This window comes from Nerophis ophidion, linkage group LG05, assembly GCF_033978795.1.
Source record: "Nerophis ophidion isolate RoL-2023_Sa linkage group LG05, RoL_Noph_v1.0, whole genome shotgun sequence".
In the NCBI taxonomy this organism is placed as follows: domain Eukaryota; kingdom Metazoa; phylum Chordata; class Actinopteri; order Syngnathiformes; family Syngnathidae; genus Nerophis; species Nerophis ophidion.
This window is the reverse complement of record NC_084615.1, coordinates 42,805,915-42,820,468: the sequence shown is the minus strand read 5'-3', so window position 1 is coordinate 42,820,468 and position 14,554 is coordinate 42,805,915. Positions and strand designations below refer to the sequence as shown.

Sequence of the window (14,554 nt, the reverse complement as noted above, 5' to 3'; positions counted from 1 at the left end):
CTGCAACAACCCCCACACACACCCCCTCCGCTCAAAGGCCTGCAGGGGAAGGTCAATAACACTTTGTGGCTTTTTGCTTTGCAGGAGGACAAAAAAAAAAAGAGTAACTGCTTTTGGGTTATTGCAGCCATGCAGGGACACATGTCTTTAAATATATTCATTTTATTTTGAATGTCCTTCTCCTCCCCCCTTGCTCCTTTCCTCCCTGAGTGCGCTGCCAATCACGACTAATGTCTTGAGTTCACACACTACAGGATAATATTGCAGCAGCGACCAAAGTTTCCGCTTTTTGTCTTTTTTGGGTGGGAGGTGGGGTGGGCGGAGCTATCTCTTATTTAAAAGACAGACAAGGTACAGTCATGGAACAAACCTTTCCTGAGAAGGATGGCTGCTGGCTCCCTGTGGAGGAACCCTCTCACCCTGCCTCGCCCCTCTCTCTCTGTCGCCCTCTCTCTTGTGCTTTCCCTTTTTTTGCTCCTTCCTCATCCCGCCTTCCCAGCCAGCTGTTTGTTTGGTGTGTCTCGCTAAATACTGACACTTTTGCTGCTGCAGTCCAGTCAAACATAAGCAAAAACAATTGCTCACATAGTGGCTGGGGTACTTTTTATACTCAACTACATGCAAACAGGTTTGTTAGCTGTGAATTCCCTTAATTTCGACACATTTCAAATTATACATTGTGTAAACATGACAGATTTAAAGGCCTACTGAAATGAGATTTTCTTATTTAAACTGGGATAGCAGGTCCATTCTATGTGTCATACTTGATCATTTTGCAATATTGCCATATTTTTGCTGAAAGGATTTAGTATATAACATCCACAATAAAGTTTGCAACTTTCGGTGTTAAGAGAAAAGCCCTGCCTCTACCGTAATTCGCAGACGATGACGTCACCCGTGTGATGGCTCCTCACATAATCACATTGTTTTTAATGGGAGCCTCCAACAAAAAGTGCCATATTTGGACCCAGAAAACGACAATTTCCCCATTAATTTGAGCGAAGATGAAAGATTCGCGTTTAAGGATATTGATAGCGACGGACTAGGGAAAAAAAAACGCAATTGCATTGGGACGGATTCCGATGTTTTTAGACACATTTACTAGGTTAATTCTGGGAAATCCCTTATCTTTCTATTGTGTTGTTAGTGTTTTAGTGAGTTTAGCAGTACCTGATAGTCGGAAGCTTGTGTCCACGGGTGTCTTGACGCGCAGTGTCTCAGGGGAGTCGACGGCAGCTATGGACGGCACAAGCTCAGCTTTTCTCCGGTAAGAACTGACTTTTTAACCACAATTTTCTCACCGAAACCTGCTGGTTGACATTTGGTCGGGATCCATGTTCTCTTGACCGTGCTCTGATCCATAGTAAAGTTTCACCTCCAGGAATTTTAAACAAGGAATCACCGTGTGTTTGTGAGGCTAAAGGCTAAAGCTTCCCAACTCCATCTTTCTACTGTGACTTCTCCAATATTAATTGAACAAATTGCAGAAGATTCAGCAACATATATGTCCAAAAAACTGTATAATTGTGCCGTTAAAGCAGACGACTTTTAGCTGTGTGTGTGCGCGGCGCTCATACTTCCTAAAAACCTGTGACGTCTTGCGTACACGTCATCATTACACAACGTTTCGAAGACGAAACTCCCGGGAAATTTAAAATTGTAATTTAGTAAACTAAAAAGGCCGTTTTGGCATGTGTTGCAATGTTAATATTTCATCATTGATATATAAACTATCAGACTGCGTGGTGGGTATAGTAGTTTGTTTCAGTAGGCCTTTAATATGTTGTGATAATTACACCATTGGCGATTTAAAACCGTAAACTCCAATTTTACAGATGCCATGTCTGATTTTTCAGCTTTATTCAGAGAGTTTAGGGAATTTATTTCTCCTAATGCTCTTTATTAGTTATAATTTGGTTTATCTTTTTATGTGTTGATATTTTAATACATTTAATAGTAACCCTTCATAGATAACTATAAACAGTTATCCAATAATAAAGCATTAATATAGAATTAATTAATACTGAATTAATTGTTTACTTTTTAGCATGCAGTTTTTAAACAGTTATAAATGTTTTACTCATTATTATAATACATTTATTTGTTTTTTTAAATAACTTCATGTGAAGATGTAATTTAAATGTATGTACTGCATTTTTATATATACATTTTTTATTTAATTAATATTTTCTGGGTGGCATAAGGTATCTTTTTTTAGATGTGTTTACATGTGTAGTTTTACATACTTAATGGTAAAGAAATAAAACTATTTTTTTTTTAATGTAAAGTATGTTTTTTGAAGCATTTAAAAATATATATATTTTTAAAATCCATCCATCCATTTCTTACCGCTTGTCCCGTTCAGGGTTGCGTGGGTGCTGGAGCCTATCTCAGCTGCATTCAGGCGGAAGGCGGTGTACACCCTGGACAAGTCTCTACCTCATCGCACGGCCACACAAAAAATATGAATATTGTGATTTTTTTTTCTATACATTTAAAAAAAAATCCGCAAGTAAAGCATTTAAATGCTTTTAATTAGGAGGACACAAGGTGATGATGTCACTACCAGTAATTGATAAAAGTGCAGCATCTTTAAAAATGGAGGCAATTATTGAAGTAAATAGTGTAAAAATGGTTTACTGTATTTGTGTGTTAGCCGTGTGCATATGTTTTATTATCCCACCAAGTGCTTCCAGCAGCAAAGTAAATGGAAAAGAGCCATGAGTGACAGATGTAAAGAGCCTCCATCCATCTTACTGTGGACCACTTTTCATATTGTTGATGTCCGCGGCCGCAGGGAGGGAGTCAAAGTGTCGGCAGTTGTGGGGGGGGGGGGGGTCGGAGTACGCGCTCTTATTCCATTTGTTTCACCCTTGAGTGGATTATAGTCTGGCGTAGGACATTAAACATGGGTGCTGAGATGTTACTTAACACTCTAATGCCTCCCGGCGGCCGCCCACCATGCGTGCAAAGCGCCGTCATTTGATCCCGCCCGAGTGCGACGTGATCCAGCCCTGAAAGTAGTGTGCACAAACCCCCAGCCCTGAGAGGAAGGTATTGTGTTATCATTTTATATTTCATTTCCTTCCTTCAAAACATCTCCTCCCGCTTTGTTTCAGTGCTCCCCCTCCCTCCCATGTGTGCACACATACGTCCGAAGCAATAATCACCTAAACTTTGTCCCGAAAATTTTGTTGCAGATGTGGCAATTATTTAAAAAAGGAAATTCCGGATTGTACAACTCCTGGTGTATAACCCGGTCTCCCTCTGTGCCGCCATTGGTCGTCCAGGTCGTCGGGCGAAACGCGCAACGGCGAGATGTTGAAGCTGAGCATGAGCAACATTGCCGCCGACGTGCTGCAGCAGCTGCTGGAGTTCGTCTACACGGGCTCGCTTGTCATTGACTCAGCCAACGCCAAGACGCTGCTGGAGGCCGCCAACAAGTTCCAGTTTAGCACCTTCTGCAAAGTCTGCGTGTCCTTCCTAGGTAGGTAGGAAACTGGAACATGAACATGACACATGAATGATCATCCCCCTCTTCTAAGGCTTTAACAGCTTTGAGATGCCTATTAAGGAGGTCAGAGGTTTATTCCACAGGTGTGGGATCAAGATGTCTCAAAACTTTGGTCCACATAATGTACCTGCGTGACGTGCACTTCACTTCACTTCCTTCCTTTTTACATTCTTGTTAAAACCACTGGCTTTTTTAGGGCGAAAAAATTACATGCCTTTTGTTTGATGGATTGCTATTAGTTGGCTAAAGGGATTATGCACCACTAAAACACATGCCATTTTGGTGAGGATCTGGATAAAGGTGCTGATTCCAGATTACATTCTTCACTGTTTGTTCCACCCTTATGTTAAAAAATGACACCACGGTCCGTTTTTAACAACCAACGTTACTGTGGTACTGTTCAGCTAAACATCTCTGCTGTATTTAGGATGAAGCAAACTATGCTAAAGCTTGTCAAAGATCCGTTATACGATAGGATTGCTGCGGTTTTTGAGGACCTTCTCCGAAAAGGCTAGTCAAAACTTGTCTTTTATGACAGGAGTACTGTGTTGTGTTTAGTGATCTACTGCAAAAACAGTAATCCAAGGTACTCGATAGAATAGGATCACTCTGCTATTTTCAAGGACCTTATTTAAAAAGACAAGTCTAAGATCCTCTATATTAATGGTCCCCAACCACCGGGCCGCAGAAGAATTTTTTATAAATTAGAATTTTTTTAAATTTTCCAAAATGTTTTATTTTTATTAAATCAAAATAAAAAACACAAGATACACTTTCAATTAGTGCACCAACCCAGAACCCAAATATAATTCACTTCACTTCACCTTCTTCAAAAAGGCTAATCAAAGATCCTCTGTATGACAGGATCACTCTGCTGTTTTCTAAGGACATTCTTCAAACAGGCTAGTCAAAGTGCTTTCATATGACCGAATCACTGTAGTTTTTAACACGCTTGTCAACAATCTCTTATATCACAAGATCACTGAGGTTTTATTGACTTTCTACAAACAGGCTGATCAAAAATCCTCTATATGGCAGTAGAGTAGTTTTTCGGGATACACTGAAAAAAACACTAGTCGAAGATCCTTTATATGACAAGATCATTACTGTTTCCAAGGACCTCCTTTAAAAAGGTGGGGTCATAGATCCCCTATTTGACAGAATCACTGCTTCTTTTATTGACCTTTTTCAAAAATGCTAGTCAAAAATCCCATATTTAGCAGTTGCTCTCTAATGTTTTTAGTAATATACTGAAAACATACCAGTCATAGAGCCTTTATATGGAGCACTCTGCTGTTTTTAAAAAATCACTGCAAACATGCAAGTCAAAGATCCTCTATGTGACAGGAGCGTTGTGCCGGTATGACTCTACACCATCATCAGGTGTTATATCTATGACCAAACATAAAGGACATCAAATGTTCCTGAATGACGACTCATCGGACACATCTGTCTCCCCCTAAAGCTGGTAACGCGCTATTACTCTGATCCAGCCCTAGTGGGTCCGATCGCACGATAGGTTTGGGCTTTTGTTGTAAAAAGGTCACGGGACAATCGTCACTTAAATGTCAAATTTTCTGGCCTGAACTACGGCGAAGCAAAGAAGCACTAAATGGGAGGAGCCTCGAAGAGGAATGTGACGTGAACATGTTTTATTGGGTTAGAAGACGAATAAAAAGCCTGAAATGTCAGCATTTGCAATTCATTTCATGAATTGTTTGCCGACACAAGGAACTGAGCGTGAATACAAAGGTCAGAGGGGAAAAAAAGCAACAGCACGTATTGATTTGTTTTTCTCTTTTTGGACCACGGAAAAAAACAGAAAACATGGAAGCCATTTGTAGACTTCATTTCCTGGGAGACATCCATTCATTCCACCCTGACAAGATGCATGACATTTTAGCACATGACAGGGTGCAGGTGGAAGTGGAGGTTTGTCCTTGACACAGTAGAACCTGATATCGTGTTAAATGTTAGCGCCCACTAGGAAATAGCAAACATGTTCTCGGCCTACTTCACTATCACTACACTTCACACAAGTCACTCTCGGTGGAATGATTTTGAACTAGGGCTGTCAAACCATTAAAATATCGAAACTTTATTACTCGTTTATTGTTCATAGTTAACATGAAATGGATCGCGTTTAACTGCAGATAGATACAGTTTTTTCATTATTATTAGGTTTACCTTAGACCAGTGGTTCTTAACCTGGGTTCGATCGAATCCTAAGGGTTCGGTGAGTGGACCTCAGAGGTTCGGCGGAGGTCAAAACACACCCGACTCTTCGTGTAAATACAAACTTCTCCCTATCGGCGTATTACGAATACGGCAACAGCTGACTGAATTGCAGGTGTGTAATTTGTTGTGAGTTTATGCACTGTGTTGGTTTTGTTGTTTGAACAAGGTGATGTTCATGCACGGTTCATTTTGTGCACCAGTAAAAAAAAAATGGTAACACTTTAGTATGGGGAACATATTCACCATTAATTAGTTGCTTATTAACATGCAAATTGGTAACATATTGGTTCCTAACCATTCATTAAGTACTAATTAATTCCTTTTTCGGCATGGCCTTATTATAACCCTAACCCTCTAACCCTGACCTTAACCAAATAACTCTAAATAAAGTCTTTATTACTTAGAATATCTTCCCTTAGTGTCCAAATAACTCTAAACTAAGTCTGTTACTTAGAATATGTTCCCCATACTAAAGTGTTAGCAAAAACATGTAATTTTGTCTTGAATTTTAAAAAAAAAAACATTTTATTTTTTACTAAAGAAGGGTTCGGTGAATGTGCTCATGAAACTGCTGGGGTTCGGTACCTCCAACAAGGTTAAGAACCACTGCCTTAGACAGATAATATTAAATGAATAAAACTGTGACTGGACACTTTTAATGACATTTTTACCACACATTCTGCTTTATAACAATAAACAAATTACCTGCAGTGACTTAGTGTATCCCTGACAGGATTTGCGTTCTTGCTGAATGACCCCTTGCATTTGGAGAGAGGAGCTACACGTACGTGTTTTGATAATAGTTTTGTGCATTATCAACACAAAATATGAATTTTTACAGTCATGGTTTGATCGTTAAAAAAGATGTTTGGTCATGTTATCTGCAGTGTTCATGCGGGTGCTTAAAAACCTTGAAAATGCTTGGATTTTAATATTGTGTTTTCAGTGTTTGAAAAAGGCTTGTAAATGCTTGGAAATGTTGATCATATTTCTCGGTAGTCTGACTCAATAGGCAATTATAAAATGAAATAAATGTTTCCTTCAAAATGAAAGCTACATGCTTGATCTCAATCAATCAATCAATCAATGTTTACTTATATAGCCCTAAATCACTAGTGTCTCAAAGGGCTGCACAAACCACCACGACATCCTCGGTAGGCCCACATAAGGGCAAGGAAAACTCACACCCAGTGGGACATTGGTGACAATAATGACCCAGTGGGACGTCGGTGACAATGATGACTATGAGAACCTTAGAGAGGAGGAAAGCAATGGATGTCGAGCGGATCTAACATGATACTGTGAAAGTTCAATCCACAATGGATACAACACAGTCGCGAGAGTCCAGTCCAAAGAGGATCCAAGACACAGCAGCGAGAGTCCCGTTCACAGCGGAGCCAGCAGGAAACCATCCCAAGCGTAGGCGGACCAGCAGCGCAGAGATGTCCCCAGCCGATACACAGGCGAGCAGTACATGGCCACCGGATCGGACCGGACCCCCTCCACACGGGAGAGTGGGACATAGAAGAAAAAGAAAAGAAACGGCAGATCAACTGGTCTAAAAAGGGAGTCTATTTAAAGGCTAGAGTATACAAATGAGTTTTAAGGTGAGACTTAAATGCTTCTACTGAGGTGGCATCGCGAACTGTTACCGGGAGGGTATTCCAGAGTACTGGAGCCCGAACGGAAAATGCTCTATAGCCCGCAGACTTTTTTTGGGCTTTGGGAATCACTAATAAGCCGGAGTCCTTTGAACGCAGATTTCTTGCCGGGACATATGGTACAATACAATCGGCAAGATAAGATGGAGCTAGACCGTGTAGTATTTTATACGTAAGTAGTAAAACCTTAAAGTCACATCTTAAGTGCACAGGAAGCCAGTGCAGGTGAGCCAGTACAGGCGTAATGTGATCAAATTTTCTTGTTCTTGTCAAAAGTCTAGCAGCCGCATTTTGTACCAACTGTAATCTTTTAATGCTAGACATGGGGAGACCCGAAAATAATACGTTACAGTAGTCGAGGCGAGACGTAACAAACGCATGGATAATGATCTCAGCGTCTTTAGTGGACAGAATGGAGCGAATTTTAGCGATGTTACGGAGATGAAAGAAGGCCGTTTTAGTAACGCTTTTAATGTGTGACTCAAAGGAGAGAGTTGGGTCGAAGATAATACCCAGATTCTTTACCGTGTCGCCTTGTTTAATTGTTTGGTTGTCAAATGTTAGAGTTGTATTATTAAATAGAGTTCGGTGTCTAGCAGGACCGATAATCAGCATTTCCGTTTTTTTGGCGTTGAGTTGCAAAAAGTTAGCGGACATCCATTGTTTAATTTCATTAAGACACGCCTCCAGCTGACTACAATCCGGCGTGTTGGTCAGCTTTAGGGGCATGTAGAGTTGGGTGTCATCAGCATAACAGTGAAAGCTAATACCGTATTTGCGTATGATGTCCCCTAGCGGCAGCATGTAGATGCTGAAGAGTGCAGGGCCAAGGACCGAACCCTGGGGAACTCCACACGTTACCTTAACGTAGTCCGAGGTCACATTGTTATGGGAGACACACTGCATCCTATTCGTAAGATAAGAGTTAAACCAAGACAGGGCTAAGTCTGACATACCAATTCGTATTTTGATACGTTCTAATAAAATATTATGATCGACGGTATCGAAAGCAGCGCTAAGATCGAGGAGCAGCAACATAGATGACGCATCAGAATCCATCGTTAGCAATAGATCATTAGTCATTTTTGCGAGGGCTGTCTCCGTGGAGTGATTTGCCCTGAAACCGGATTGAAAGGTTTCACATAGATTGTTAGACGCTAAGTGTTCATTTAACTGCTCCGCAACAATTTTTTCAAGGATTTTTGAAATAAAGGGAAGGTGAGACACCGGTCGGTAATTTACCATGAGGTCAGGATCGAGGTTAGGTCTTTTAAGAAGAGGATGAATAACCGCTTTTTTGAATGCTAGGGGAACAGTGCCCGAGGAGAGTGATAAGTTTATAATATTTAGCACTGATGGACCTAATAATACAAAGAGCTCCTTGATCAGTTTCCCAGGAAGAGGGTCAAGTAAACATGTTGTCTGTTTTATTCCATTTACACGTTGTAACAATTCCTCTAATGTTATTTCCTCAAAACGAGAGAAACTATTTTGGAGGGCAGTATCCGCCGTATATACCATCGTATCAGTGTTAATAGAACCCCGTTGTAGCTGGGACGCATTGTCTTTAATCTCCTTTCTAATGACTTCAATTTTCTTACTAAAGAATTGCATAAAGTCATCAGCTGAGTGGGTTGAGCTACTGGAAGGAGTCCCTTGTTGGGTTAGCGATGCTACCGTACTAAACAAAAATTTATGATCGTTTTTATTACGGTGGATGAGATTTGAGTAATATTTAGCTTTAGCTAAGGTAAGCATGCGTTTATAAGTTATTAAACCATCACTCCATGCTTGATGGTGCACCTCAAGTTTAGTCGTGCGCCATTTGCGTTCCAGCTTTCTACATAATAATTTCTGAGCTCTAGTTTCTTCTGTAAACCACGGGGTGCGCTTTTTTGGAGCCTTTTTTAACTTTAGCGGTGCTATGTTATCAATGGTTTCGCGCAGGGCGTCGTTAAAGTTGTTAGTGAGGTTATCAATAGAGCCCACATACTTTGGGAATGGTGCCATTACCGAGGGCAGTAGGTCAGCAAGAGTTGTCGTTGTGGCTGTATTAATGTTGCGGCTGCTATAGCAGTTATTATTATTATTAGTTTGACGAACATGCGTCTGAACCTCGAATTTTATAAGGTAATGATCGGACAATACTTTAGTATACGGGAGTATCGTAACTTTGGAAACGGTGATGCCCCTGACAAGCACTAGGTCTATCGTATTACCGTTGCGATGCGTGGGTTCATTTATTATTTGTGTGAGACCACAGCTATCAATTACAGTCTGGAGCGCTACGCACGGTGGGTCCGATGGGGTATTCATATGGATATTAAAGTCCCCCATTATGATTATATTATCGGCGTGTGTCACTAGATCAGCAACGAACTCTGAGAATTCATTAATAAAGTCCGAATAGGGCCCTGGGGGGCGGTAGATAACAGCCAGGTGTAGAGGCAGCGGTGTGACAGACCTCATAGTAAGCACCTCAAACGATTTATATTTATTATTTATGTTAGGACTAAGGTTAAAGTTTTCGTTGTATCTGTTGGCTTTGCAGGAGCCCTTACATGCCAGAGCCGTATACGGCTCTGTGTCGCTCCAAAGAGGACAGTGGTGCATCGGTCCATTGTGCCGGGAGGTTGTCGTTTTAATGAACATTGGATGGAAACTATTAGTCCATTATTGGACTTATTTGTATGATGAAGGTCATGTAATGTATAATTTGTAACTTTTTTCACAGATTAGAGCTGAATGATTTTGTAGGTTTTACACAACTTGGTTGTATGCATTTCTTACTCTATTATTTTCGTTTTCTACTTGTTAACTTTTGTCTTTTTGTCAATTTGTTATTATAGCCACAGTTATAAGGCTAGATATTCTTAATGAAAGGTGACTGAAGTGTTGTGAAACAAACTAAATATGTTCCTTCAATTTATTATCCTTATATTAATGTGTAACATTTTTGTTAATAAATTAGTAGAATTTAAATTTTGAGGGTACGTGTATTTATATCAATCTGTGCTGTTCAATGTCATTGAGTGCTGTAAGTAAGAAAAAGAACAAGACATTTGAAAAACAACACAAATTGAAACACTTTTCCAAAAAACAATGACTTTGAATAATCTACAGAAACACTGCTTCATTTTCTATGACCCCATTCATTTTAATTCTGAAGCCGGAAGTGTGGGGTCGGTATGAGAAGAGGTGTCTTGCCATGTTTTGACGACAAACTGATTTAAATGTGCCTCTTGACTTCCTGCCTACTGTTTTTCATATCTTCTGAGCTTACCATCTTGTTAAAGCTGTTACAGTAGCAGTAATCAATGAAGTAATTACAGTAGATATTACAAATTACAGTACAGTAATGTACATTTTTTGATATCAGTGCACTGAACTGTAATCTAAACACAAAAGTGAAGCTCCACCCCTCTGAATGGAAGTACGCAAGCACGCATTTGCCCCAATGGCAGTGATCGTTCTCGGATGAAAAATAGTCTTGTCTTGTTGGAAGAATGACTTGTCAAGGCTTTGGGTCTTTGCTTTCCATAATGTACCCTTGTTTTTGTCCATTGCTGCTCGCTATTTTTGTCTCGCTTGTGGCTCAACGGCAAGTTCAACAACTGGACGCAGCTACAGAAAGGATGACTGCACATTAATTGCGCTTCCAAAAAAATTGCACTGTTAATGGAAGTTGTAGTTAATACTTTATTGCATTAACTTTGACAGCCCTAATTTAAACTTGACTTCGTGCATTCCCCCTAAAACAGCTGTAGTGTGCATGCCAGACCACTCGCTGCAAACATGTATATAAATAAGGTTTGTCTATGAAAGCATAGATATTAAAGTTGTTTGTACCTGACGAGTTTCGGCTACCTTGCCTCTGCAGCCTTCATCAGGGTTGTCACGTGATGTTGTATAAATGTATTATCAGTAGGCCAAATGGACCTCTTCACTTTAACACAATCCAATTGTCAAATTTGGGAAACAGTTTAATGGCTTAATCAGTTTAAGCTCAAATACTAGACAGGACAGTTTTAGTTGGATCAGAGTTACCTTATGTAGTCTTTGAGACAACATGAACAGTCCAATTACGATCAAGTCAATGCTCCGAGAAGACGTTTTGGACTTTCATCCGAGCAGGCTTCATCAATTTATGCTCAAAGACTAAAGACCAGATAGGACAGAGTTCCCCTGTGCAATCTTCAGGACAACCTGAACCGTCCAGTTATGGTTAATTTAATGCTTTGCGTAGTCGTTTTATCTGTCATCCGAACAGGCTTCATCATTTAATGCTCAAAGACTAAATAGTGCAGCTCTAGTCTCACTAGAGTTGCCTTATGTGGGCTTTGGAACAGGATGAACAGTCCAAATACAATCAAGTCATCGTCTTGAGAAGTCGTTTTGAATCTTATCCAAGCAGGCTTCATCAGTCCATACTCTGACTAGATAGGAACGCTCTAGTTGAATTAGAGTTGTCCTATTTAGTCTTTAGTTGCCCTAGTCAGACTGGAGTTATCTTATCGAGTCTTTGACTATGAACTAAAGAAGCCTAGGTCGGATGAGAGGCAAAGCCAAACGTCTTCCAGGACATCCTGGGCAGTTCATTTGCGATCAATTCAGTGCACTGAGGATTTTAGGCTGCAGTTTTAAACTGAGTTTTTCTGGAATGCCAAATTTGGGTCAAAGAATAGGCCAAAATATCAGCGTCATTGTCAGCAGAAACTTGGTTGTACAATGGTGTTCATTGCTGACGCTGATAAAGATATGTTGTCAAAGTATTTAATCTGCAACATGTCACCTCTTGTTTTGGCGTCTGTGTTTGTTTATAAGAGCCACTCCATGTCGATCAAAGGAGGGCAATTATTTAATCAGGCCATTTTCATCGGTCAATGACCAGGTCGGGCCGTTTGTTTGTCTGATTGCACATTATTTCTTCTACAAACCTTTTCTCCATTCTCTTTATGAAAAACTGCGTCATTAGAGAGGAAAGTACCACCTTAATGGACGTGAGCTCTCCCCCCCTGCTGGTCACTTCTCTTTGAAGACATCTGACTCTTTAATGTGGTCCAGCTACTCCCTAATCTCACTCCTGGCTGTCCGCCTTCACTCGCTTGTTTCTGCAAGCGATCAATTCTTCCCCATTTGTTTGTCCCAGGAGGTGTTTGCAGTTATTAAACTTGCTCCTCATTCATCTGAGGCAAATGGAAAGCTGATAAGCCGCGACACAATCTTCCTGGTGCGCCATCTTGCTATTGACGTCCTAATCAATCTGTCGGTCTCTTCTTTTTCTTCTTCTTCTTCCTATTCTTCCTGTACTCCAGAAAAGCAGCTGACGGCAGCAAACTGTCTGGGAGTGTTGGCCATGGCTGAGGCTATGAGTTGCACGGAGCTCCACAACATGGCCAAAGCCTTTGCATTGCAGAATTTCCCTGAGGTAAATCCAGAACTGTTACGATAACATCATATAATCCTAAACCGCTGAACACAAAATGCTGAAAATGTGCCAAAACATGAACTCCTCCTGTGTTATTTTTCTGACAAATACACCACACGGCAGGGCAAGTACAGAACCTCAAAGTTTGTTTATCACACAGCTCAAGAGGCTCTACAAAACACTATAACTTTAGAGTGTTTAGGTTAATCATCACCAAATTGTTTTTAGGAGCCTGTCAAGCACGTGTATAAATGTTTACCAAGATACATCACTTCCTGTCAATGGAATAGGATGCAAAGAAAAAAGCTCCACTTTTGGGACAGCATGGCTCAGATGGTAAGGCGCCCAAACATACAATTAAGAAGTTCCTGGTTCGAATCCAGGTTTCACCATCCTAGCCACTGCCATTGTGTCCTTGAACAAGATACCAGTTCTACACACACGGGTCTAAATGTATCTTAAATGCAGATAATGGGTTTCTCAATGTAAAACGCTGAGTCACTAAATAAAAAACACTACATAAATATACTTCACATCTGCTATCGGGATTTTGAAGTTTTCTTCACCACTTATTGTGATTACAGCTGCGGGAGAGTTTGCTGATATCTTCAAACCGCTCTTAAAGTTAAAGTTAAAGTACCAATGATTGTCACACACACACTAGGTGTGGTGAAATGTGTCCTCTGCATTTGACCCATCCCCTTGATCACCCCCTGGGAAGTGAGGAGAGCAGTGGGCAGCAGCGGTGCCGCACCCAGGAATCATTTATGGTGATTTAACCCCCAATTCCAACCCTTGATGCTGAGTGCCAAGCAGGGAGGTAATGGGTCCCATTTTTATAGTCTTTGGTATGACTTGGCTGGGGTTTGAACTCACAACCTACCGATCTCAGGGCGGACACTAACCATTAGGCCACTGAGTAGGTGGTCCGTAGAGGCATTGATTTGCTGAAAAAAAGCGAATCAGTGGGCTGCTATAGCAACAATGCCGAAACCCAAGTTATATAACCTATCTCAAACCTTGAAACATTCGGCCTCATCACATTAAATTCTGCAAGCGGGTGCTACAAAAAATAGACAACCTGAAATCCACCGTGTAAACCCAGATAGCAAGTCTAATATCAAATCAAAAAGCAGATATTCTTGGCCTACAAGCAAACATACGTAGAAAGCCTGCTTTCCGAAACTAACAGTTTGAAAAGGGAGCTTTGAGATTTTAAAGATCATGTGATGAATATCCTTAAGGAGCAAACAGACATGCAACAGGAGATAAAGGTCCTCCGAGAAGAAAATATAGCAATGCAACACAAAATGAAGGTTCTGCAGCAAGATAACATTGCTCCATAGAATGTTATAAATTAAATAGATCAGGATAAGAAATAACAAATAAATTGTATAATCGTTACAAATCTGCATAGTAGTCCTTGATCCTTTGCCAGGACCGTGGATAATGGAGGAAAACCAAATGATATGAATATCGCCTCAATAGAGCAACAAGTGGTAAACTTTCTGCAACCAAAGGAAATCGATGCCGATATTAACACCATTGACACATGCATCCCACTAAAAGGTAGAAACAACAACACCTCTCTAATTTTCATGAAACTCGCCAATAGGCAATGCACAATTGCACTGGTGAAGCAGGAAAGAGGCTGAAGGATACTAATGTGTACATGAATGAACCAAACGCAATGCTGACATTGCCAAGAAAGCA

At 40.6% G+C, this 14,554-nt stretch overlaps 1 protein-coding gene across 5 annotated transcripts in view; it reads left to right on the top strand.

The window, feature by feature from the left end:
• Positions 1–14,554, top strand: part of LOC133553138 (kelch-like protein 29) — a 600,020-nt gene that overhangs the window by 467,072 nt on the left and 118,394 nt on the right. For all 5 annotated transcript variants that reach the window (XM_061901009.1, XM_061901008.1, XM_061901007.1 and 2 more), the window contains 2 exons: positions 3,291–3,487; positions 12,729–12,841. In XM_061901009.1, the coding sequence (XP_061756993.1) occupies positions 3,291–3,487; positions 12,729–12,841 (310 nt within the window). The remainder of the gene's footprint in view (positions 1–3,290; positions 3,488–12,728; positions 12,842–14,554) is intronic.